At 40.4% G+C, this 22,908-nt stretch overlaps 1 protein-coding gene across 3 annotated transcripts in view; it reads right to left on the reverse strand.

Annotated features, from left to right (window-relative positions):
* The window catches only part of tango2 (transport and golgi organization 2 homolog (Drosophila)), a 40,271-nt gene that overhangs the window by 11,740 nt on the left and 5,623 nt on the right, over positions 1 to 22,908 (reverse strand). For 2 of the 3 annotated variants that reach the window (XM_034171097.1, XM_034171096.1), the window contains 6 exons: positions 21,517 to 21,636; positions 10,498 to 10,586; positions 3,414 to 3,533; positions 2,509 to 2,626; positions 531 to 598; positions 172 to 325 (listed from right to left, as the gene is read on the reverse strand). In XM_034171097.1, coding sequence (XP_034026988.1) covers positions 172 to 325; positions 531 to 598; positions 2,509 to 2,626; positions 3,414 to 3,533; positions 10,498 to 10,586; positions 21,517 to 21,572 — 605 coding nt within the window. In that variant the 5' untranslated portion in view covers positions 21,573 to 21,636. The remainder of the gene's footprint in view (positions 1 to 171; positions 326 to 530; positions 599 to 2,508; positions 2,627 to 3,413; positions 3,534 to 10,497; positions 10,587 to 21,516; positions 21,637 to 22,908) is intronic. The other variant, XM_034171098.1, reaches the window with a different exon arrangement.

Here is a 22,908-nt window from a genome sequence, read left to right on the forward strand (position 1 = left end):
ACAAAGTAAGTTGTAAATAGAATTTGAGTGTTACATTGGCATGTCAGGTGAAGTTGTCAATATCCACACATTAGTTCAGTTCTAGTAATCTTCCAGCACAGAACAAAATGGAGATAAGTTCACATGAAAATGCACTAAGATTAAATGGATAATTGGGTATTAACCACTCACAGCTTTTCATTACAGAGGACGTTTAGCAGCTCTTGGACCAGTCCGTCACTAGACAAGGAGTGATTATTTACTATGCTGGTGAAGTGACGCTTGCCTTGTACAATTTTCCTCCATGGAGTGTCCAGCAGCGAATTGCTCAAGCCATAGATCCCTGCTGAAGTGTGCGCACACATGCACACAAGAGACACAAAGAAGTGCATGGATATGAAATAAGCCTGACATAATAAACAAACCATCAATAGCAAGAAAGACAAGCGAGAAGGGGGACAAATAAAAATATCAGGCTGACAAAGTGCGAAAGGTCGAACTGAAGAGGTAAATGTGAGCAGTTTCTGCAGCAACCATATTGAAACACAGACCTGGCTTTAGGAAGATGGGTTCAGGGCTGCCTCTGTTGCCATAGTAACACACAATGTCTTGTTTGGCTCTAGGTAGGACACAGCAAAATGAAACAAGAGATCACATTTAATCATGAATAAACTTGTTTCTAATTCCAAGAGACTTTTCATGAGCCATAAACAAATATTCAGCAAAGATGTGTGTTCACACAGCACTCTTGAGGTAATGGTGCTAAATGAGTACTTGAATAGTAATAAAGGCAGTTTCATTAAAATTGTCTGCTCAAGAAACACCTGGGTTCAAAACACAAGACAGTGCTGCAACCATCCTTTAATGACCACAAAACCACTTTGTTATGGTGTCAAATCTCATCAGTCAGAAGAAATTCTGATCGACTTGGGGGGGGTTCCTGTCTGACATGAAGGGCATCTATGAGTGTGTTTGTACAAGACAGTTAATATTAATACGTATTACGAGATTTTGGCAAACAACCTCCTTCCCTCAGTAAGAGCATTGAAGAAGGGTCATGGCTGGGTCTTACAGCATGACAATGACCTGAAACACGCAGCCAGGGCAACTAAGGAGGGGCTCCGTAAGAAGCATTTCAAAACCCTGGAGTGCCCTGGCCAGTCTCCAGACCTGAACTCAATAGAAAAATCATTGGAGGGAGCTGAAACTCCAAACCTGAAAGATCTGGAGAAGATCTGTATGGAGAAGTGGACCAAAATCTCTGCTGCAGTGTGCAAACTTGGTCAAGAACTACAGGAAACATCTGACCTCTGTAATTGCAAAGGTTTGTGTACCAAATGCTAAGGTCTGTTTTTCTGTTATATCAAATACTTATTTCATGCAATAAAATGCAAATTAATTATTTAAAAATCATACAAGGGGGAGGTGATGCTCTAGTGCAGGGGTGGCCAAGTTCGGTCCTCGAGAGCCACATTCCTGACACTCTTAGTTGTCTCCCTGCTCCAACACACCTGAATCCAATGAAAGACCCGTTAGCAGACTTTTAATGAGCCTTTCATTGGATTCAGGTGTGTTGGAGCAGGGAGACAACTTAGATTGTCAGGAATGTGGCTTTCGAGGACCGAACTTGGCCACCCCTGGTCTAGTGGTTAAGCACTGGGCTTGAGTCCAGAGGATCCTCGGTTCAAATCCCAGCCTGACCGGAAAATCACTAAGGGCCCTTGGGCAAGGTCCTTAATCCCCTAGTTGCTCCCGGTGTGTAGTGGGCGCCTTACATGGCAGCAGCCTCACATTGGGGTGAATGCGAGTCATTGATGTGTAAAGCGCTTTAAGCGTCTGATGCAGATGGAAAAGTGCTATATAAATGCAGTCCATTTACCATACAATATGATTTTCTGAATTTTTCTTTTTTTTTTTTTAAGATTCTGTCTCTCACAGTTGAAGTGTAGCTCCGATAAAAATTACAGACCTTTCCATTCATAGTAGGTGGGAAAACTTCAAAAATTGACAGTGGATCAAATACTTATTTGCCCCACTGTAGGTTTAACTAGTTTTAGTATAAGAATAGTCAAAGTTTACTATTTTTTCCCCTTATTTGTGGTGCTCCCCCTGGATGGACAGTGCCCTTAGCAACTGCCTATACTGCCTATAAGCTGGGCCGGCCCTGATGGACAGGCTTAGGAATAAGCATATCAGAGGGACAGCACAGGTAGGACGGTTTGGAAACAAAGACAGAAGGATGATATTGACATAGTTTGAACATGTGCAGAGGTTGGGTCCAGAGTATATATGGAAAAAGATGTTGAGGACGGAGCCACCAGGCAGGAGGAAAAAAGGAAGGTCAAATAGGAGGTTTATGGATGTGTAGAGGTAGGACATCCAGGTGGCTGGTGTGACAGAAGATGCGGAGGACATGGTGTGATAGAGACCAACGATCTTCTGCTGTGATCGCAAATGGGAGCAGCTGAAAGAAGTGGACCACAATATGGCCATATGCTCAGGTTGATATTAACACAACCTTTTACTCACTTGAACTCTGCTGTGATGAGGTTGAAGCCATTGTATAGGTGGCCTTCTGTTGAGACCTTCTTTAGGTAGGAATAGCTGTCCAGATCCTTGTCCAAAAAGTAGTTTGACACCAAGAATCCTGCAGAAAGGAAAAAGTAAGGAGTTTCTTATGCACTCAGATACCTGGGTGCAGCACTAATGCATCTGTGTTTTGATCAGGTTTAGACCAAACTTAGTGGAATGACTGACGGTCAGCCAAGAGGGGGGCCCAGTAATACTCAGATATGGTATGAAGCAATAGCACAATGTGAAAATATTCTTAACCAGTTTGCAGTCACTATGGTAGAAAAGTTGTGTCAGTGAAGGATAATTATTTTCAACAGAAGTGATCAAAAGTCACATAAATCTATATATTATGTATCAATGAATTACTAAGAATTAACTTGCATGATTGTGGTAAATATTCCACTGATTCCGCTCAAAGTATTTGGAATTGTATCTTCAGAGGCACAACCCATGAAAACTGTACCAGGTGTAATCCAAGCAAAATTGGAAGGAAAATTGCAAATTAGTGAGAATTTAAATTTACACACACACAACACAAACTTACTTGCAGGAGTGTAATCAAAACATGGGCCTCTGCACTTTACTGAGTGAAACTGTATTTAACTTTAAAACACAAGACAAACCAATATTTTTCACATTTCAAATAAATATATTTTTAAATGTTTGTAAAAGGACTTCTTTTTAAAGTAGATCGACTGAAAAAAAAACTCCACATGAATATTTGTACAATGTTCAGATCTACAAATATTCTGTATAAGAATTTGAAAGAAGCATGAACTATGCTTCAAAACATTGTGTGGCAACTTCAGATGTGTATCACTGAACATACACTACTAACAATACATTTTTGGCTAACTCGCCTCGTCCCTGCGCATCAGGATTCAGTCGTTCTTCCAAGTAATTGGTGATGGCAGCCAGCTTGCCCCTTTTGTTAATTCCTATCCATGATCCGCCTTCCTTCCCAGTTTCCAGGTCCAGGCCTGAAAACACAGTAGTAACAAACCACATACCACCAGTGTGCATTAGGAACCATGAAGTTGTCATATACATATTAACTGCAATAATGGACTTTTGTAAACCACTTGTAGTATCACATTACAGTGCATCCAGAAAGTATTCACAGTGCTTCACTTTTTCCACATTTTGTTATGTTATAGCCTTATTCCAAAAATGGATGAAATAAATTTTCCCCCCAAACATCAACACACAATACCCCATAACGATGATGTAAAAATGTTTGAGATTTTTATTAAAATCTAAAAAAAATAAAAAAAAAGCTCACATGTACATAAATATTTGCCATGAAGCTCAAAAATGAGCTCAGGTGCATCCTGTTTTCACTGATCATCCCTGAGATGTTTCTACAGCTTAATTTGAGTCCACCTGAGGTAAATTCAGTTAATTGGACATGATTTGGAAAGACATACACCTGTCTACATATAAGGTCTCACAGTTGACAGTGCATGTCAGAACATACGAGGTCTGTCCGTAAAGTATAGGTCCTTTTTATTTTTTCAAAAACTATATGGATTTCATTCATATGTTTTTACGTCAGACATGCTTGAACTCTCGTGCGCATGCATGAGTTTTTCCACGCCTGTCGGTGACGTCATTCGCCTGTGAGCACTCCTTGTGGGAGGAGTCGTCCAGCCCCTCGTCGGAATTCCTTTGTCTGAGAAGTTGCTGAGAGACTGGCGCTTTGTTTGATCTAAATTTTTTCTAAACCTGTGAGACACATCGAAATGGACATGGTTCGAAAAATTAAGCTGGTTTTCAGTGAAAATTTTAACAGCTGATGAGAGATTTTGAGGTTATTCTGTCGCTTTAAGGACTTTTCACGGTGTGAGACGTCGCGCAGCGCTCTCAGGCAGCGTCATCAGCCTGTTTCAAGCTTAAAACCTCCACATTTCAGGCTCTGTTGATCCAGGACGTCGTGAGAGAACAGAGACGTTTCAGAAGAAGTCGGTTTCAGCATTTTATCCGGATATTCCACTGTTAAAGGAGATTTTTTTAATGAAGACGTGCGGGCGGATTGCAGCGTCGGCTCGCAGCCGCCGCGACGCTCCGTCACAGGAAAAACACCTCTGCTGGAAGCCTTAAGGACAAGTTGGAACATCTCCAGCTGATAAACAATTTCTCATATACTCACTCCACTGAAAGCCATCAAATAAATGGTTATCAACATGGAGGTGTTTTTCCTGTGCCGCCGCGCCGCGTCGGCTGCGTCCCGACGCGTGGACCCGTCCGCACATCTTTCATTAAAAAAATCTCCTTTAACAGTGGAATATCCGGATAAAATGCTGAAACCGACTTCTTCTGAAACGTCTCTGTTCTCTCACGACGTCCTGGATCAACAGAGCCTGAAATGTAGAGGTTTTAAGCTTGAAACAGGCTGATGACGCTGCCTGAGAGCGCTGCGCGACGTCTCGCACCGTGAAAAGTCCTTAAAGCGACAGAATCACCTCAAAATCTCTCATCAGCTGTTAAAATTTTCACTGAAAACCAGCTTAATTTTTCGAACCATGTCCACTTCGATGTGTCTCACAGGTTTAGAAAAAATTTTGATCAAACAAAGCGCCAGTCTCTCAGCAACTTCTCAGACAAAGGAATTTCGACGAGGGGCTGGACGACTCCTCCCACAAGGAGTGCTCACAGGCGAATGACGTCACCGACAGGCGTGGAAAAACTCATGCATGCGCATGAGGGTTCAAGCATGTCTGACGTAAAAACATATGAATGAAATCCATATAGTTTTTGAAAAAAATAAAAAGGACCTATACTTTACGGACAGCCCTCGTAAACCAGGCATGAAGTCAAAGGAATTGTCCGTAGGAACTGTACCCCGAGACAGGACTGGATATATATTTTTTGTGTGGTCAGCTTTATTTTATTTGTTAATATATATCTATTCCTACATTTAAGGCCTGCAGCATTTTCTGAGGAAAAAAAGGTTGGAACAGGGCAGTTTATTCTAAATGTAATAATTAATTAATCATTTTTCCAGCCACTTTTCTTGAGGAATTTCAGGAGATGAAAACATTTCTTAGAGTTCATTTACATCAATCATTCAGAAATACAAACAGTGTGGTACTTTATGGTAAAAGTACTATCTGTGTCAGATAGGCAGTTCTCAAAAACTACATGTCCATGCTGGAAGATGACAAGTGAGGGAAGCCAAGTCACAACCTTTGGCTTCTGTGAGTGGAGAAACTGGGAATAGTGCAACATTTTTCATTTTACACATCGTCCCTGTTGTGTGGCTGGGGGTGCCTGGCTTTTGTTTCTGTCTTCTGTTTTTCCTTCCAGGTGGCATGCGTTCAGGACTGAGTGGCTGATGTGTGGCTGAGTTATTAGGACCTCACCCTGATCACCTGAGGCTGGTCATGTGCAGCTCGTCAGGACTCACAGCTGTGGTGCATCTATATGGATTGGGGCATGGTTGCATTTAAGTCTGGAGTACACAGTGTGTATTTGCCAGAGACTCGACCTTGTGACCAGACGGGTGAGATTGACGTTTAGAGAACCATCTCATCATCATGGACGCAGAGACCGTACCAGGTTTGATGCCATGGTCTGTGAAAGAGGAGGGGGTGAGGTCTCACGCTCGTCAGCACACTTCCTGAGGTACTTTAGGTTTTGTGACTAACATGAGTACAGTCAGTAGATGTGGTGTCCCTCACACCTTATTATATTGAGCTGTTATGTTAGTCGTTTAATCAGCTTCCACTGCAGTGGAGAATTGAACTGGGTGTTCCATGCCTGCAGGGTGGGAAGCTGATTGGTGATTAAGCCAGGAAGTGTTTGCTGATTATGTACACCTTTGAGTGGTCTCTCTGTGTGTGGAGTGGTGGACTCACATGATGGTTTCTTCTTTCACAGACTCAGTTGGTCGCGGCCACCTGGGGGGTGTCGGCGGGGTCCTTGGGTCCGAACTGTTCTGGCTCCGGACCGTTTGTGCTGCTGGGAGCGCACCGTTTTTCCACCTCGCCAGACCGCGCACTTATTTGTTATTAATTAAGCACTCACTGTTATGTCATTAAATTCTGTTATCCTTTGAACCGTGCTCTGTTTCCTTTATGCTGGGTCCTACTGTCAAACGCTGGTCGGTTCTCCGACTGCGTCCGACACATAACAGTCCCAACTTTTCTGATTTGTGGTAATTTCTGTTGCATTTCTGAAATTACAGAACTGCTACAAAGAAACGTGTTAACATTTTATTGTGTTTTAAAACTCTGTAGAACAAACGCAAACAGCAAACTCTTACACAGACATGCAGGAAAAACTGAACAATGCAGGCTGATTTAACTCCCATGTTTTTTTTTTTTAAAGAAGAATAAAATGAGAGGTAAATTACTTTGAAATAAATAAAACCTCTAGCTGCAGTCTAATAAATTTGAAAAATAACATAAAAATCAGCAGCTTGTATTTTTATTCTGATTCGAGTTCATTTCCTGTTTTTCTCCTCCGTCACATTTTGTGCTTGAACATGCTCAATATGTAAAATAAATATCTTTGGAAAATAATAGCCTATTAAAGTTCAGAGTTCTCATCTGCTTTATGTGATTTCTGCTTCTGAACATCATTGCAGTTTCTCCACATTAGGTTTTTGAAGCACACGTGTGTGATTTTTTTTTTATTCCATTCATTCCTATATTCTCATTTTTAAAAGGAATTTTGACAATTTATTTCATCTCATAAATTCAGTATAACTGTCACCGACACGCGCACATGATGTGAAGAGGACGTACCATCATAACAGTCCAGGCAGAAATAAAGGCAGCGCCAGTTTTGTTTGTCTTAACATCTTGCTCTGCGTGAGCGCTCTCACTCTACACTGACTAAAGCAGCTCACACCCCTCCCCCTCTCCTCGCCGCAAGCCGACTCACACACACAGACTACTCCAGCGATCGGACCCAGTCCTAATTTTAGACTGCTTTAAACAAGCTGCACGCTATTTTTTCGACTGTCTTTTTTGAAAATTGACCGCCCAAATGACGGCTGGACTGCTCGCTGCCTAAAACCTTGGTTGGAACCAAACCGTGGTCAGATAGACCAAAAAATCTCAGCAACAACTGCCAGGAAATTTGTTCGGGATTCAAAAAAACAAAAACACAAATAAATAAAGTGGTATGGCTGTTTCAAGATGCAAAATGAGAAAGCACTTGAAGAAAAATGGTCTGCAAGAAAGCCATTACTAGGCAAATGCCACAAAGTATCCTGCTTACAATACAGCAAACATCACAGACAACAAAGTCATTTGAAGTGATGAGACCAAAATTGAACATTTTGGCCACAACCATAAAGGTTACATTTGGAGAGGAATCAACAAGACTTACTATGAAAGTTACCATTCCTACTGTGAGGTACAGAGGTGGATCCCTGATATTTTAGGGATGTGTGAGCTACAAAGGCACAGGAACCTTGGTCAGAATTGATGGCAGGATAATTGGAGCATGTTATCAGAAAATACCGGAGGAAAATTTGCACTCATCAGCCCGGAAGCTGCACATGGAGTATTTGGACATTTCAACATGACAACCATCCAAAACACAAGGCCAAGTCATCCTGTCATTGGTTACAGCAAAATAAACTGAAGGTTCTGGAGTAGCTATCTCAGTCTTCTGACCTCAATTAGCACTGAGTCACTGTGGGGAGATCTCATATGTGCAGTTCATGCAAGACAGCCCATGAATTTACAGGAACTGGAGGCTTTTTGCCAAGAAGAATGGGCAGCTTTACCATCAGAGAATATAAAGGGACTCATCCACAACTACCACAAAAGGCTCCAAGCTGTCATTGATGATAAAGGGGGCAATAATTGGTATTAAGAACAGGGGTATGTAAACTTGGGTAGTTTCTGTTGTCATTAGGATTTAAAAAGAGTAAACACAGTTGTTTGAGAATAAATGGCTTCACCCAACCACTAACCATGAGTGCAAAAAGGTTTTTGTGTTATTCATATTTTCAGAAAAATGGCCAAAAATAAATAAATAAATAAATAAATAAAAAAAAAATTCTGCCAGTGTATGTAAACCCTTGAGCACAAGTGTACATGTGATTTCTTATGTTTTTTATTTTTATTTATAATAAATTTTAAAAAACAAAAAACCTTTTTTCATTATGCCATTATAATGGTGTGTTGTGAGTAAAATTTTGAGGTGAAAAATGAATTTACTCCATTTTGGAATAAGGCTGTAACATAAAATGTGGAAAAAGTGAAGCGCTATGATGCACTCCTGATGCACGGAATGTGAAACTAGACCAACCCCTAAGCATAAATCCACTCTAATCAATGATAATCTAACCATGTGTGGTTTTTGAGTGTATTGCTGGACAAATTAACATATACACAGACATACATATTTGGGCCTTATTGAATTACAGTATAGATGATCAAGCCTATAACTACAGTGTGTTGAATTTAACATTACTTTTTCAGTAGCTCTGAACGTTTCACAATTCCCACAATTTATGTTTGACTGATTTGCTGGTACTGCCTCATTTTTAAACAACACTATCTGGCTTCTTTGCCATGTCAGAAGAGATAAGGAAACTGTGAGCATTGTGTCTGAATACCAGATCTTTCATAAGTGTCTAGCGTCATTGCAGTACTTTTTTTGAAAAATACCATAAAACAGAATTGATGCTCAACTGGATGCATGCATGCATAAAGATGCATGTAGTGAAATACAAGAAACTAATCAATAAATTGGTTGTTTTGTTCCACATGAGAATGAAAAACACAATGATTAAGGACAACCCAATAACAGCGACCAAGAGAGAGCTGACGAAACTTATTCCTCTGGGAATGGATGGAAATAAGATGATCTCACAGGGAGCTATAGCTTGCTTCCTTCTTGTTATGCCATTTCGCACTCAGGGCCCTTCCTCCTCCCCAGCTCCTTCAGATGAGGCTTAACCATTTATTCCTGTCACATTACATGAAAGTAGCCATCAACTATGAACCTACAACTGTAGTCTTAACCTCTCCATTACCGAGGGGAGAGGGGACTAATGAACAACAAAGCTAGCTCTGCGATTCCTCCTTTAAGGAAGAGAATGATTGATTTCCTCAGCTTGGCTGTAATGTGTACTGGACATCAGTCAATTAAATGTAGTTTACCACAGCTGGGGATGTCCTGTGATTAACTGCAGAATTGTACCTGAGGCGAAGAAGACAGATTTGCAACTTTATTACTGAGAGCTTTTTAGCACTGAACACATCTGAAGCCAAACACTGTAATAGGAAATCCGCATTTTGTAATAATCAAACAAACACTATGTAATCACAGAAATCAGGGGTGACAAGAAATCTGTCAGGACAGATAGACACACAGAGTCAAGCAACTCCTACAGCTGCTCTGCCTTTGGCGAAACAAGTTTATATATATATATATATATATATATATATATATATATATATATATATATATAAAGTCTAATTACAAGGTTGGTTGGATTAAACACTTGTAAATAGAACAGGACCAATCAACACACTTTTAAACTGTCTGAGACTTTCTTTAACAACCAAGAGATTAAAAATGTTTAGTGAAACATTAAAGAAAAAGGAAAAAAGAAAGAAGAATAGACAGAAAGAGACAGATAGAGTGGCTTGCACATGAAGTATTTCAAGTACTTCAAAACTGTACCAAGCTCTTCCAAAACAAGATGCTTCTTTCAAATTATCTGCCCACTCATATTACCAGGGTTCCGTATTAATACTGTGTGGAAATTGAGGGTAAACATGCAGTGACTTTCTTATTGCAACTCACTTTTCATTCACTCATAACTGCCGAATGGAATATTACAAGAGGATAGATGGTTTTCATTGTAAGTGGAAACGGGGCATCGGGACTCCTTTAAGTCAGAGTGGTGAGTAAACACACACAGTGCGGTTGGACATGTTTCATCATCAGCCTCTGGATCTAAATGTGCAGACTTACCACTGAGGATCTCACTGTTGGGTCCCCAGAAGTCTGCAGCTTTGGCCGGCCTGTTGTAGAATTCATCTCTGTTTGCAGCCAAAATTAGCCTTTGGAAATAAAGAGTGGATAAGCAACTTTAGGTTCTTTCATTCTTTACCCATCCCAGTGTGGTGTCAAAGCCACCACTGCTCTCAAAGGAAAATAAACCAATCCTTACCTGTACACAAAAGAGCAATCATTGCAGATTGCATTACGTTATAAAGTGGAAATAGATAAAAAAAAAAAAAGAGTTAATGCAGTACCTGCCGTGACGTCCCATACACGAAATGTTTCTGACAGTGGTTCTCACTTGGAACAAGTTAGCGGGTGCATGGACATGAAAAATCACTGAGGTGCTTGTTCACCATGTGGTCACAAATTTTTTTTTTTTTTTTTTGAGCCAATCCAAATATGGCAGCCGTTGCCCATGACGAAAATCATAACTTTTTTTTTTATTTTTGGACGATATGCACATGTAATGCCTCCATTTCTACTAATTTTGGGGTGATGCATTCATTTCTGATATTGTTTTAACCATATGATGTCATCCTGACCTTAAAAAGGTCAAGGTCACTTTTGCATACCTGTTGTGAAAGTGTAGGAACACGGACCCACAACAGGGGGCGTAAAAGAACGGGCAATGGATAAGCCAAACAGTAACAATTTAATGTTGTAAATTGTGCATACCGGAATACAGACAACAATGAGTTTGGGACTACAGTCAATTACACGTTGGGTGATGTGTGGGCAGGCTTGAGGATAGGAGACGCCCGTCCAGAACCGAGCCGGATCCCACACGGCCCTCACCGCCAACGGACCTGAAGAACACCGGAGCCGCCAAGTCCTGGGTCCCCAGGTGGTCACCGTCTTCAGCTGTCAGACCTGGTACTGCTGGCAGAGAACAGAAACAGCACAGGTGAGTGTGAGTACGCACACTCAATAATCCCACAGTCTGTGTTCTTTTGGGAGGGAGCACCTCCACCTCCAATCACACACTCGTGCAGCTCCTGTCTAATCACTTATCTGGTTGGGGTGTGAAGCGAAGCCGTCGCTGATCACACCAAACGCCAATCCCACAGATAAGGAAAACACCACAGGAAAACGGCTGCAAAGTTGTTCAGATTATTACTCAATGTTTTAAGTCAGCAGAGAAAATTACCTCCAAGGTAGCTGATTTCTCGGCGGGCAGGTGGAGTTGCAGTCCGGCCTTTATGGTGATGGTGTTGAGTAGTGGATGAGTGACAGCTGGTACGGATGATGAGTGACAGCTGTCACTCCCAGTTGCTCCGACGCCCTCTTGTGCTTGAAGCCCGCACTTCAAGCAGGGCGCCATCTGTGGTGGTGGGCAGCAGTACCTCCTCTTCAGCGGCCCACACACAATACCAATAAAAACTTTATAGGAGTAGAAACATGTTAGACATAAAATCCAACTAATTTTATGGTTTATAATTCATTTCTCAAATGCTTTCCTTTTGAGTTCATCTTCAGCTTCAAAGGCCAAGGTCAAAGTCAAGGTCATTTTAGTGGTTGAATAGGCCCGTAGATCCATTTTTGTTACATGACCGTGGCCATAACTTAGCTGTTTTAATCATTAGAAATTAATGAAACAATAATTAAACCTATTCTGACTATGTTTATTACATTTTTCTGTGTTCCATGACAGAATACAATGCACACCACTCCAACATAACAGCACCCACAGCATTGTGTGTCACATTTCCTTGCACATTTGCAAACTGTAAGCAGTCTTTGGGGCAAGGGCCTGAAGCATTTTAATGTTGCCATCAAAATGCCTCAACCCTTGCCCTAAAGAGTGTTTACAGTTTGGAACCCTGCTTCTAGCTGTTCTTGAGTTCCTCATTCTTGCATTTTGATAAGTGCCCTGTGACATTGCTGTCTGTTTATAGACCACTGATTTTGGCCTATGATTTTTGAATTCCACGCTCCTAATGACTTTTGAGATAAATTTCTACGTTATGTTTCCATTCTTCACCCTAAATATCTCCCACTTAGCCTACTAAACACTGGACTCGTTTGCTGTGGTCCCAGTTTCACAGTCCTCAGTCCCAGTTTTAAATCTCTCTTTAACAGTTATTTTCAGTGGTTACTTTTGAAAGACTGTGATTTCTGGTTTTCAGTCTTGCTGCTGACCATATGCCCTGAAGTTCTAAACCTTAGTTTGTGAACACTGATAGCTATTTTCATTGTGAACTTTCTTATCAGCTACTGTGCTATAAAGTCAAGTCTACGTTTTATTATAATACATTTTTTGTGTGTGTGTGTTGTGTGCATGTTCTGCAAAGTGGTCTCCTGCCTCCAGAGTCTTCTAGTGAGTTTTGACTCATGACAGGCACTCGCAGGAGGTGACAATTAGTTACCTCCGAGAATCCTCTGGAAATCTGAGACACTGGATTCCTTTATTGTTCTGGGGATCAACATGTCATGGTGACTCACTACGCTCAAAGTTTTCTCTGAATCAGCAGAAAAATGACCATTGGATATCTAGCACCTTTCACTAGACTTTCTATTAGGAGTTGATGTTTCGCACAAACATTTTGAAATACCACGCCTTAAAAATATGGAGAGTTATGGAGTTATTATGAACAAGAAATATGCAAATCATTGACCCAAATGATCTAATCTGACCCACCCTTGTACATACTCCCTGAAGTCAAAACCCACCATGCATTTTTCACTCCAAAATGACAAAGCCTGTAAACCAATAAAGAAATACTGTTTTTGTAGCAATATTACAGGAACATCTACAATGTGTTATTACAATATGTACTATTTTGTGTGTGATAAAGGAAATGCTACAAAAATAGCTTTCTTTATGGTCTACAGAAGGGTTACTCAAATACAAATCTTAAAGGGCTACAAAGAAATTTTCAATTTGTCAAAGGGCCATTCATTATAGTTTGTCAAGTCATACGTGATTGTTATATTCAAAACAAAATGTCCTTTTCATTCAAACAACAACAAAAATAAAAAGCATTTCCATTTTGACATAAGTACTTGAATAAAACAAAACCTGTGTAAGAATGCAAACAAATACAGTATATCAGGAGGGTTAAATAACAGTCTTCTTCTTAATAGAAAGTAGGAAAAATGTATTGCTGTTCGCAGGTGAAGGAAAGCACCTCAGGAATTCAAAAATTAACATACATGCTAAAATAAAACAAAATGTACCGTTCAGTTCAATGGAAAAAAAAAAAAATCAACCCCTCCATAGAATCCTTTGGTAGACAAGATGTCAGGAATCAAAGCACAATGAAAAACTATTTACACTGTTTCAAACACTGCTTAATGTGAGAAATGGCATATTGTGTAGGTTTCCAAGGCTTTGAAATTTGGCACAAATTGTGTGATGGCCAGGTGGAGAACACTAATAAAAATGTTCATTTGCGAGTCCACTGCAGTACTTGTTCTTCACCATGTTCATTGATGAGAATGCAGATTCACAGCGGTACGTTGAGCCAACCATGTCAGAATGTGAATTGCTATCTTCTGCAGCAGAGGGAAATTCACTGAGTTACCATCTTTGTCCAGAAGGGCATGACATCACACTGAGTTTTCTTGTAGGTCAAATAACTCACTTTTGCACTGAAGCAGCTGTGGCCCATGGGAAATTTTGCTGTGCTTCTGAAGAGAACGCTCTCATATTTCTGACCAGAAATGGATTGTCAATGCACAGAAGGACTTGTTTTCCCGATATGAAATTATCAAAGTGTGTCTTGAAACTTTCAATCAGCTTCTCCACAAATTCAACTTGTTGCTGATGATCTCTTTTCTGCTGGTCTGTTCCAAAGTTTGGGGAAGTGGCGCAGTTCCTCCTGTAGGTAAATTAAGCCTTCTTACCAGACCTGATGTTGGAGGTCCAGTTGTGGTCTGTGGAGATGTGGGTGCCCAGAAATCTGAAAGTGATGGACAGTTTCCACCTGTTCTCCATTAATGAGGGGGGGGGGGGGGGGGGGGGGTCCTGTCTGTTCTTCCTGAAGTCCATGAGTTCTTTTGTCTTATGAACGTTCAGAGTCATGTTGTTCTGACCACCAGAGCGACGGTTCCTCCACCTCAGCCCTGTATGCTGTCTCATCCCCATCGTAGATAAGTCCAACCACTGTGGTATCATCTGCATATTTTATAATGCGATGGGTTGGAGAGCAGTCGTAGGATAATAACAGTAACAAGAACAACATGTTCCCTTGTGACTAAGAACCAGTGATGCCCCACAAACAAGACTATCAATAATGTTGCTACATGACAGATTGTGAGGGGAAACTGAAATGTGAGCGGTTGTGAACAGCCAGTTGCACCACGTACGAGGGATCATAACAAGCAGAGCAGTATCACAGATGTTTACAGCAGAGCTTGGTGAATTAAAATGAATGCCACATCAAACAGCATAACCAGTCTGACAAGTACACTGGGTATCTATCTGTAGAGACTTTCAAGTTCAGACTTAAGACGCACTGATTTTCCCTTTTGTATGGCTAGCATACTGGCATATTGTGTTACTATGCTTTTTACTTTTTTATTCTTTTATTATGCTTTTTATTTTTTTTAATTCATTTTATTTTGTTTTGTGAGTTGTTTTGTGTGAAGGGCCCTGAGGCGACTCTGTTGTGATATGGCGCTATATAAAATGAATAAACTGAAAATTGAATATACCAAATATCCACTGTAGGCTTCTGTGGCTGGGACAGAGCAAACTGAGCAGAAGAGAAAGCGATTTTGTTCCGTTCTGCCATGAAGCTGTGACTGGTGATGCAATAGACAAATGTTACAGGTCAATACTGCAGCATTGTTCACTTTTTGAACATGATAACAACAGTCGTGCTGACAGAAATTCAGAATATGACTACATAATTACCAAGTCATTTGTGCAGAACATGAACCCATTTAACCCTTACAGATATTTAGCTGTCACTTTGTACCACTGAAGTGTAATAATTGTGAATAATGCATGTTTAATTGTGCATTAAACCCAATTTAATCTAAGTGTACTGAATAGCACATTCATTTGATTTACACATCACTGCAGCAGAAGAAAAGTTCTTCTACACAGTCTTTGCAGCACCGATGAAACTGCATTACAACACAGAGTGTTTCAACTTTCTGTCAGTTCAGGTCTGAGGCAGTACTTGCACGCTGGCTGTGATCTCCTTAGGCCAGGTCACATTCCCAGAAGGTAGGGCAGTGATGGACTGCGGCAAAGTACAGCGCTCGCTCTACAGTTCAAAGGGATTATAATAAACTGGGTTCGACATCAAACCTTAACTCACACTGACCGCCTTTAGTCCTCTGGACTGTACTGCCCACCAAAGATGGTTTACCAAGACTGCTGGGCAGGACACATGTAGGTATGCCAGTCACCTGCATCCACATTATCACGTGTTATGAATCCAACGCTAGAACCTCCCATGTGCCTTCTGGCAGAAACAAGCCTAAATTTCATGCATTTCTTTTGTGTTCCAGTGGCTTCCTTTTGTAGTCTCCATCATCTGTATAACCCCAGGGAAAAATGACAGAAGTACCACACGTAGAGGATGTTCATCCAACTTTCTTACTTTGCAACACTAAACAAATTACAGATATCAAACAGAAGTTTTCCTCAATAGCTGAACATTCTGGCTTTGTGGGGGAGATTATGGAAGCACTCAATGCTGAGGAGAAATTATGAAATCATCCTGTAATTTGGATTTCTAAAACAAATAGTGGTAGAAGGCTATAAATGATAAGATGCCTGCAGGTAAAAGAGTGAGTGCTTATAAATCTTAACATGCTGTTAGAACTGGGTAATTGAAAGGAAAATGGCCTCAGCAAGAGAGCTTTCAACTGAAATAAGAAATATAAAACTCTTCTAAGAAAGAAATTAACACAGACTGAAAATATGTTTGTTGTTCCAATCAGCTGTCTAAAATATAGTGCAATTATAAAGAATATGTGGATGTAACAAAAGGAAACTACACATGTAGACCAAGGAAGAGGTAAAAACTTTAGGACAGAAAACGCAAAGCAGTAACAAACAGGTAGATACAAGTCATGTCTGTGACAAAACTGTAAAAAAACAAAATAAATAAAAAATAAAAACATAGTAATGGCTGAATGAAATGCAATTTGCATACAGTAAAGCCAAAGCCAGCATTGTTAACAGAAGAAAGCATGGTTAAAGAGGAATAACAGAAGCAATCAAAGTGTGGATGTAAGGCGAGTTTCCACTACAGATTTGCACAAAAATTTAAGGGATATTTTCAGAATGTCAACAAAACAACTGTGAAAAAATGACAGCATTTCCATTCAGTGATTCTATGTGACTAATGGATTTTTTTTTTCCCCTCTCACAATAACTGTAATTCCAGCAGTCATGGCAATGGATGCGTAAATTCTGCTAAACAGTGGCATTTTGTTTTCTTTCCAAAATCCAACATAGTCAAAAATTGTTTCCATTGCAGTTTGGCTTTTTTAAACTGGCTGACAATCCACCTTGTGTAAGTGTAAATCTTTTTGCGATACAGTGGTCCCTCGCTATAACGCGGTTCACCTTTCGCAGTCTTGCAGATTTTTTTAGTCCAATTTTGCATGCTTTTTTTTTTTTTTTTTTTTTTTTTAACAGCGCATTGTGTTCTGCGTCCTCATCAAGCAGGCCAGTCGCGGCACCATGAAGGGAGAGCAAACGCATTGTGTTCTGCGTGTCTGTTTATAAGAATCTTCTCACCCAGAAGAAAAACGAGGGCCAACAACTACCCATAACTGTGTTCTTCACTTGGAAAAAGACAACTGCACTGAGGTGTCACTCAGTGGAAAAAGACACGACAGCGGAGCGGCACCAGGACGAAGAGGTGCAATCAGAGGAACTGTGAATACTGGTCAGTCACTATTAATAATTTCTTATGTGTCCAACCTCGTCGGTTGATCGTTAAAATTAAATTTGTTAGTTCTAAAAGCCATCATAATTATTTATAGGAAAACGTTCTATTTTTATTTCTCAAACAAATGATTGGGCCTGAAATTTTTCTACTAAGGTTTGAACTTTGAGAGTGTTTACACACGAGAGAAAAGTGAGAAAATGTTAATGCCTGTTTGAGAAAAGTGTATAAAGTGTGTAGTAAGGGGTTTTACAGCCTTAAAACATCTATAATAATTGTAAAAAATAACGCTGACTACTTCGCGGATTTCACCTACTGCGGGTTATTTTAGAACGTAACTCCTGCGATAAACGAGGGACCACTGTATTTGAGTTTCCAAATACACGAGTTTCCACGACATGAGAGATGAGATGAGAAGAGATTTATTGTCATTATCATTACACAAGTGCAACAACAATGAAATACATTTAGATAACAATTACCTCAGACAAGATACAGCAATTTATCCACAATATTACTTGTTTACCGTAATAATGGCACACATCAGAATTAAGACAACACATATACATTTGACATTGTTTATGTGCACTAAACTTGAAGCAGTCCATCATCCGAATTGAGGTAAAGTGGGTGAAGGCTGCAGCAGGAGGGGCCCGTGCCACCCAGCTTGGGGAGTTGAAGGCTGCAGCAGTAAAAACCGCGCTGCCTTCAAGGTGGCAGGGAGGAAGCCAGGGTGAGGGGAGTGGAGAGACACGGGGGTGGCAATAGGGATGGAGGGAGGGAGACATGCATCGTATGCAAACGAGTTAAGTTTCTGTCAGTTTCTATCCATGTGTGTGTAAAGTCTGACGTTGCTAGGCAACAGCAGGCTGGGGGGGGGGGGGGTAGATAGATAAAAAGGGGAGCCGAATTCCTTCACCAAGGCCGTAGATCCTTCTGGGGGAAGAGCAGGGAATTTGGCCTTCAGGAGCGGATAAGGCTGCCATGTTGATGTTAGACAGAGAGATACAGAATTCCATTTACTGCACCTCTGATTGTCCAGGGTCCAAATTTAGGAAGAATATTCTCCGGTCCTCAGCATCACATTCCTTTGCAATGCAGTCATATGCTCCAAGATGGTCTCCATTTTGCGTTTGAGTTCAAGAGTTCACGCAGGCTGAGATTGCACAGCATTGCCCAAAGCATTAATCATGACGGACTGATGAGGGGACAGATTCTGGAAGCAGCCGCCTTGCTAATATTCCTGTGTGTCAGGGCAGCGCACAAACCAATCAGTACCAAACCTCCCACCATAAAAGCGAATAGAAATAAATCCTCAACGTCTTCCACAGAGAGTGGAGCCACATGTCACACTCCATTCTCTCAGGTGTCGAAAGCATAGCCCGCTGGGTAGGTTCCATCAGGGCACACAGGGTCCCCCAACTCTGATTTCCTTGTCAAAAAAAATAAATGGTGTCAATAGCGTTGAGAGACCATCTGATCAATTCCATGGTTAATCCAAATCTTAATTTGAAGAATTCACAGTCTGGTAAAGCTGGGACTTTGAAGGTCGGAGCAGAGATAGAGAACAGAAAAAGGAGGAGAGGAGAGGGGAGGGGAGGAATGCGACCGTCCTTGCCGGAGTCCCAAGCCTACATACAGGCAGGCAAAACATTTAAAATAAATACAGTAAAACTCGCCTAAAGCATCATCATATAAACCAGATACTCGCACTCACTGATCAAACGCAGGAGTCCCAATGCTTTTATATGCTTTTCCATGTAATAAACACCCTATATAATGATTTTCATGCACATCGGACAAAACATCCCGTCCCACTGCAATGCATTTCCATTAAAAACCCCTTGCATGTACCAGACAGAGTAGTTTGGATGTGCCCAGTCGCAAGAGAGGTACGAAATGAAGTTCAGCACTGACACTAAACGATATGAGGAAAGAGGGTACAGTATTTCCTTGATTAAAAGCCTGGCCGTGTATTTTTTCAAACCGTAGTCAGACCCGGTGCCTAAACAAGGCAGGTTTTATTCAAGGCCAATGATTTTTAACAAAATGCTGCTTGCTGCCTACAGTGTAATATGGGGTCAGGTTTCACACATATCCTTGGGTGTGACGAACCAAAGACAACCACTTTAGATCACAGCAGACCCGGCACCAGACACAGATTTGCGGAGGGGCCTTGCATTGCTCTGAGGGGGCACTTTCTTTTTTTTTTAGGCCAGAAGTGTAAAGTCCTATTTAATCAGGAGTTTCTCCCCTTAGATTTTTAAAAATTTGATCTGTTGAATATGCAATTATAATGTAGTTTGAGAAGGAAAGAGCAATGTGAACAAAGTGCAGGGCTGTAGCACAAACACAGGCTGAACGCATGTGAGCGCAGTTTAAATGCACCTCTAATACTGGGCTACTGAATAGGACTTAAAACATCATGCGCCTCCTTTATTCACCTTATTCAGGAAGTCAGGGTGGGCGGCTTCATTTTGTTAAGCAACTTTTGGTTTGCCACTGCATCTGACGATTAGCTACGTGGGAACACAGTACGCTAGAAATGTCCAAACAAGAGCATCATTACTTGTTCAGTTTGTGGGTGCCACAATAACTGGAAGAAGAGGAAACTATCACTTTCATAATGATGTTTTGAACATGGAAAGTAGAGATGTGAGTGCTGTGGACCAGCACTTGTTCCCTCCTCCATCGAAAGACTAGGACAAAAATCCATCACTGTTACATAAAATCCATCACTGTTCATTAATTGTGTGCATACCTGTGTCTGGGTTCAATTCCTTGCTTAACCACAGAGGATGACCAGATAAAAGTGAATTCATTGATTAAAAAGGAATCTGCACTGCCACAGAGCAAAGAGTATTAAACTATTAAATAATAATAATAATAATAAAAAATCAACTCAATAACATGGCCATCACAAACAGCCTAAATGTTAATCTGATGGAAAATCTATGCTGGAAATTAAACAAAATTCTTCTGTGATTAGGCTACATCATGCAAAACTATTTGCTAACTGCTGTTGGAGAAAGGTGCGATCATCTTGAGGTAGAGCATAGTTTTTCATGAGTGATGCTCATGCCTCAAAGAATTCATGCTGACATAAAAGCCAGAAGAGGAGCAATAATGTATTACTTGTGATTGATCTGTTAATGATGCCATAATTTTGTTCATCTACTGGACCTGGAAAACAATATTCCATGAATTATAATTATTTATTTAACCACAAAGTTACAAAGATAGGTGAATCTCCTCTACGTGTGGAGATTCCACAGTTTTTGCCAGACATTGTAGTTGCTCAATTCTGCAGTTATGTCCAAACAAATATAGACATAAATGCATATGGTAGATATGACTGGCCAAAATCATCTTTATGTGGTTCCAAATACATTTATAACTGATTTGCTGTCTAAATTTGAGATGTGTCAAGTATTCTAATGCAATGAATAAACCTTTTGAGTCAAAAGCTATTTTGTGACAACAAACACATTTTTACGTCTGCCAAGGACGTAATAAAATCATCGGCTTTTATTTATTTATTTGTCTGTCTGTCTGTTAGCAAGATTATGTCAAAACTACTGCACGGATTTTGACAAAAGTTTCACCACAGGTGATCCGGATCCAGATTCTGAATCAAGTTTCACTTTATATAGTCTTTGAAGGATTACATTAAAAATACTTGACGAATTCTCACCAAATTTACACTCCAGATAGATATTACGGCATGGAAGAATCCACTGAATTTTAAAGATGATCCAGATTTGCATCACAGATAACATTGAGGAATGGAAGACTTCATTAAATTTTGGAGGTCATCCAGATCCGGATTCTGGATCAACATTTCACTTTATACAGGCTTTGAAGGATTACATCAAACTACTTGAGGAATTCTCACCAAATTTGCATCACAGATAAATCTTAGGGCATGGAAGACGACAATGAATTTTGGAGGTCATCCGGACCCAGACTGGTGGACGTCAGAAATATCCGATTACTCTTGTTTGCTTTGCAATGACATGTCAATTCAATTTTTTTATTTATATAATACCCAATCAGAACATAGGCCACCCCAACATTACCCACTAGCAGCTTCTTAATATACCACCATGGATGAAAAAGAAAGTCACTATACCTGTAGGCATTTATGGATGCAGGTCTGGGATCTAACTTGAAGAAAATGATGCACATTGGTATGCTGGGGGATTGGTCACTGGATTTCACTTAGTCCACATTTGACTTCAAATAGTGATATCTGATGGGGGTGGTGGGGGTGGGGGAGAAACACACTTGTAAGAATCTGTTTTGTTTGAGTGCATGCAAACATGAGCATTTGATTGTTTTCAAATTAAATTATCATTAAGAAAGACAGGAGCTGCTCCCAGAGATGACTTCTCGTTACAATAGCAGATAATGACAATGAAGTGATGTGGTTCACTGTGACGCACCAAATCTAATAACCAACCTCATGGCAGCAGCAGAGATTTGGGGAGTTCCACTCTCCCGGTCTACTTTAAATAAAACTACATCCAGCCTGGGAAGCAGCACCTTAGAACCAGTACAAGCTAACTTTGCCAGATGCATTCTGAGCTTACAAAAAAAAATTCTCCTCAAGCAGCTACCCATGGCACAAATAGGGGCTTCTTCCATTAGGGAATCAGGTGATGAAATTGACCTTTAACTATTAAAAAAAAAAAAAAAAAGAAAAATTGAATGAGTAAATTGCCATATGAATGGTCTGTGTTATGATGCCAAATTACAGTGCTTATAAACACCATCCACAATTCAGTGGTGGTATAAATGTGTCTACAAATAGACACAACAAGGGCTTCAAGATGTACAGAACAGAAGAAAAATTTGGGAAAATAAAGTCAGCTGTCTGGGATGGAAGCCGACTTCATCGTCAAAGCGTAGAGAGATAAATTTATTGTTCAGTCCCATGCACAGTAAAACTCACCTAAACCATAATTGTATAAACCTGATATTCGCAGTCACCGGACAAAAAGACCCAAACTTTTTGTATTATTTTCCATGTAATAAACACCATATATAATGGATTTTGTACAACAGATTTTTGCTCACATCGGATAAAATGTCCCATCTGACTGCAATGTATTTCCATTTTAAACCCCTTGCATGTGGGACCAGAGTCATTTCTGTGATAAAAGCCTGACCTTTTATTTTTTTTTTCACACCGTGCTCAGAATTGGAGCTGCAGCCTGACATGCACTCGTTTAAATCAGACACAGCAAAAGGCTGTGATTTGACACTTTGCTGCTTCACTGCTTCGTCTGCCATCATATTTTAACAGTTTTTTACAGTTCGCACACTGATTACATTTTGATAATGGATCAAATACATTTGGCAGAAAAATAATTTCAGAGAAAAGGTCCCGATTCAGGATTCCCTGTCGATGTTCGGTGCCTCCTGACTGTAACTAATCCGTTTACACGTCTGGACGTGCAGAGGTACAAATTAAAGTTCAGCGCTTTGACACTTGACGATTCGAGTAAAGTGGGACCGGAGT

Source organism: Thalassophryne amazonica, chromosome 5 (assembly GCF_902500255.1).
Source record: "Thalassophryne amazonica chromosome 5, fThaAma1.1, whole genome shotgun sequence".
Classification (NCBI taxonomy): domain Eukaryota; kingdom Metazoa; phylum Chordata; class Actinopteri; order Batrachoidiformes; family Batrachoididae; genus Thalassophryne; species Thalassophryne amazonica.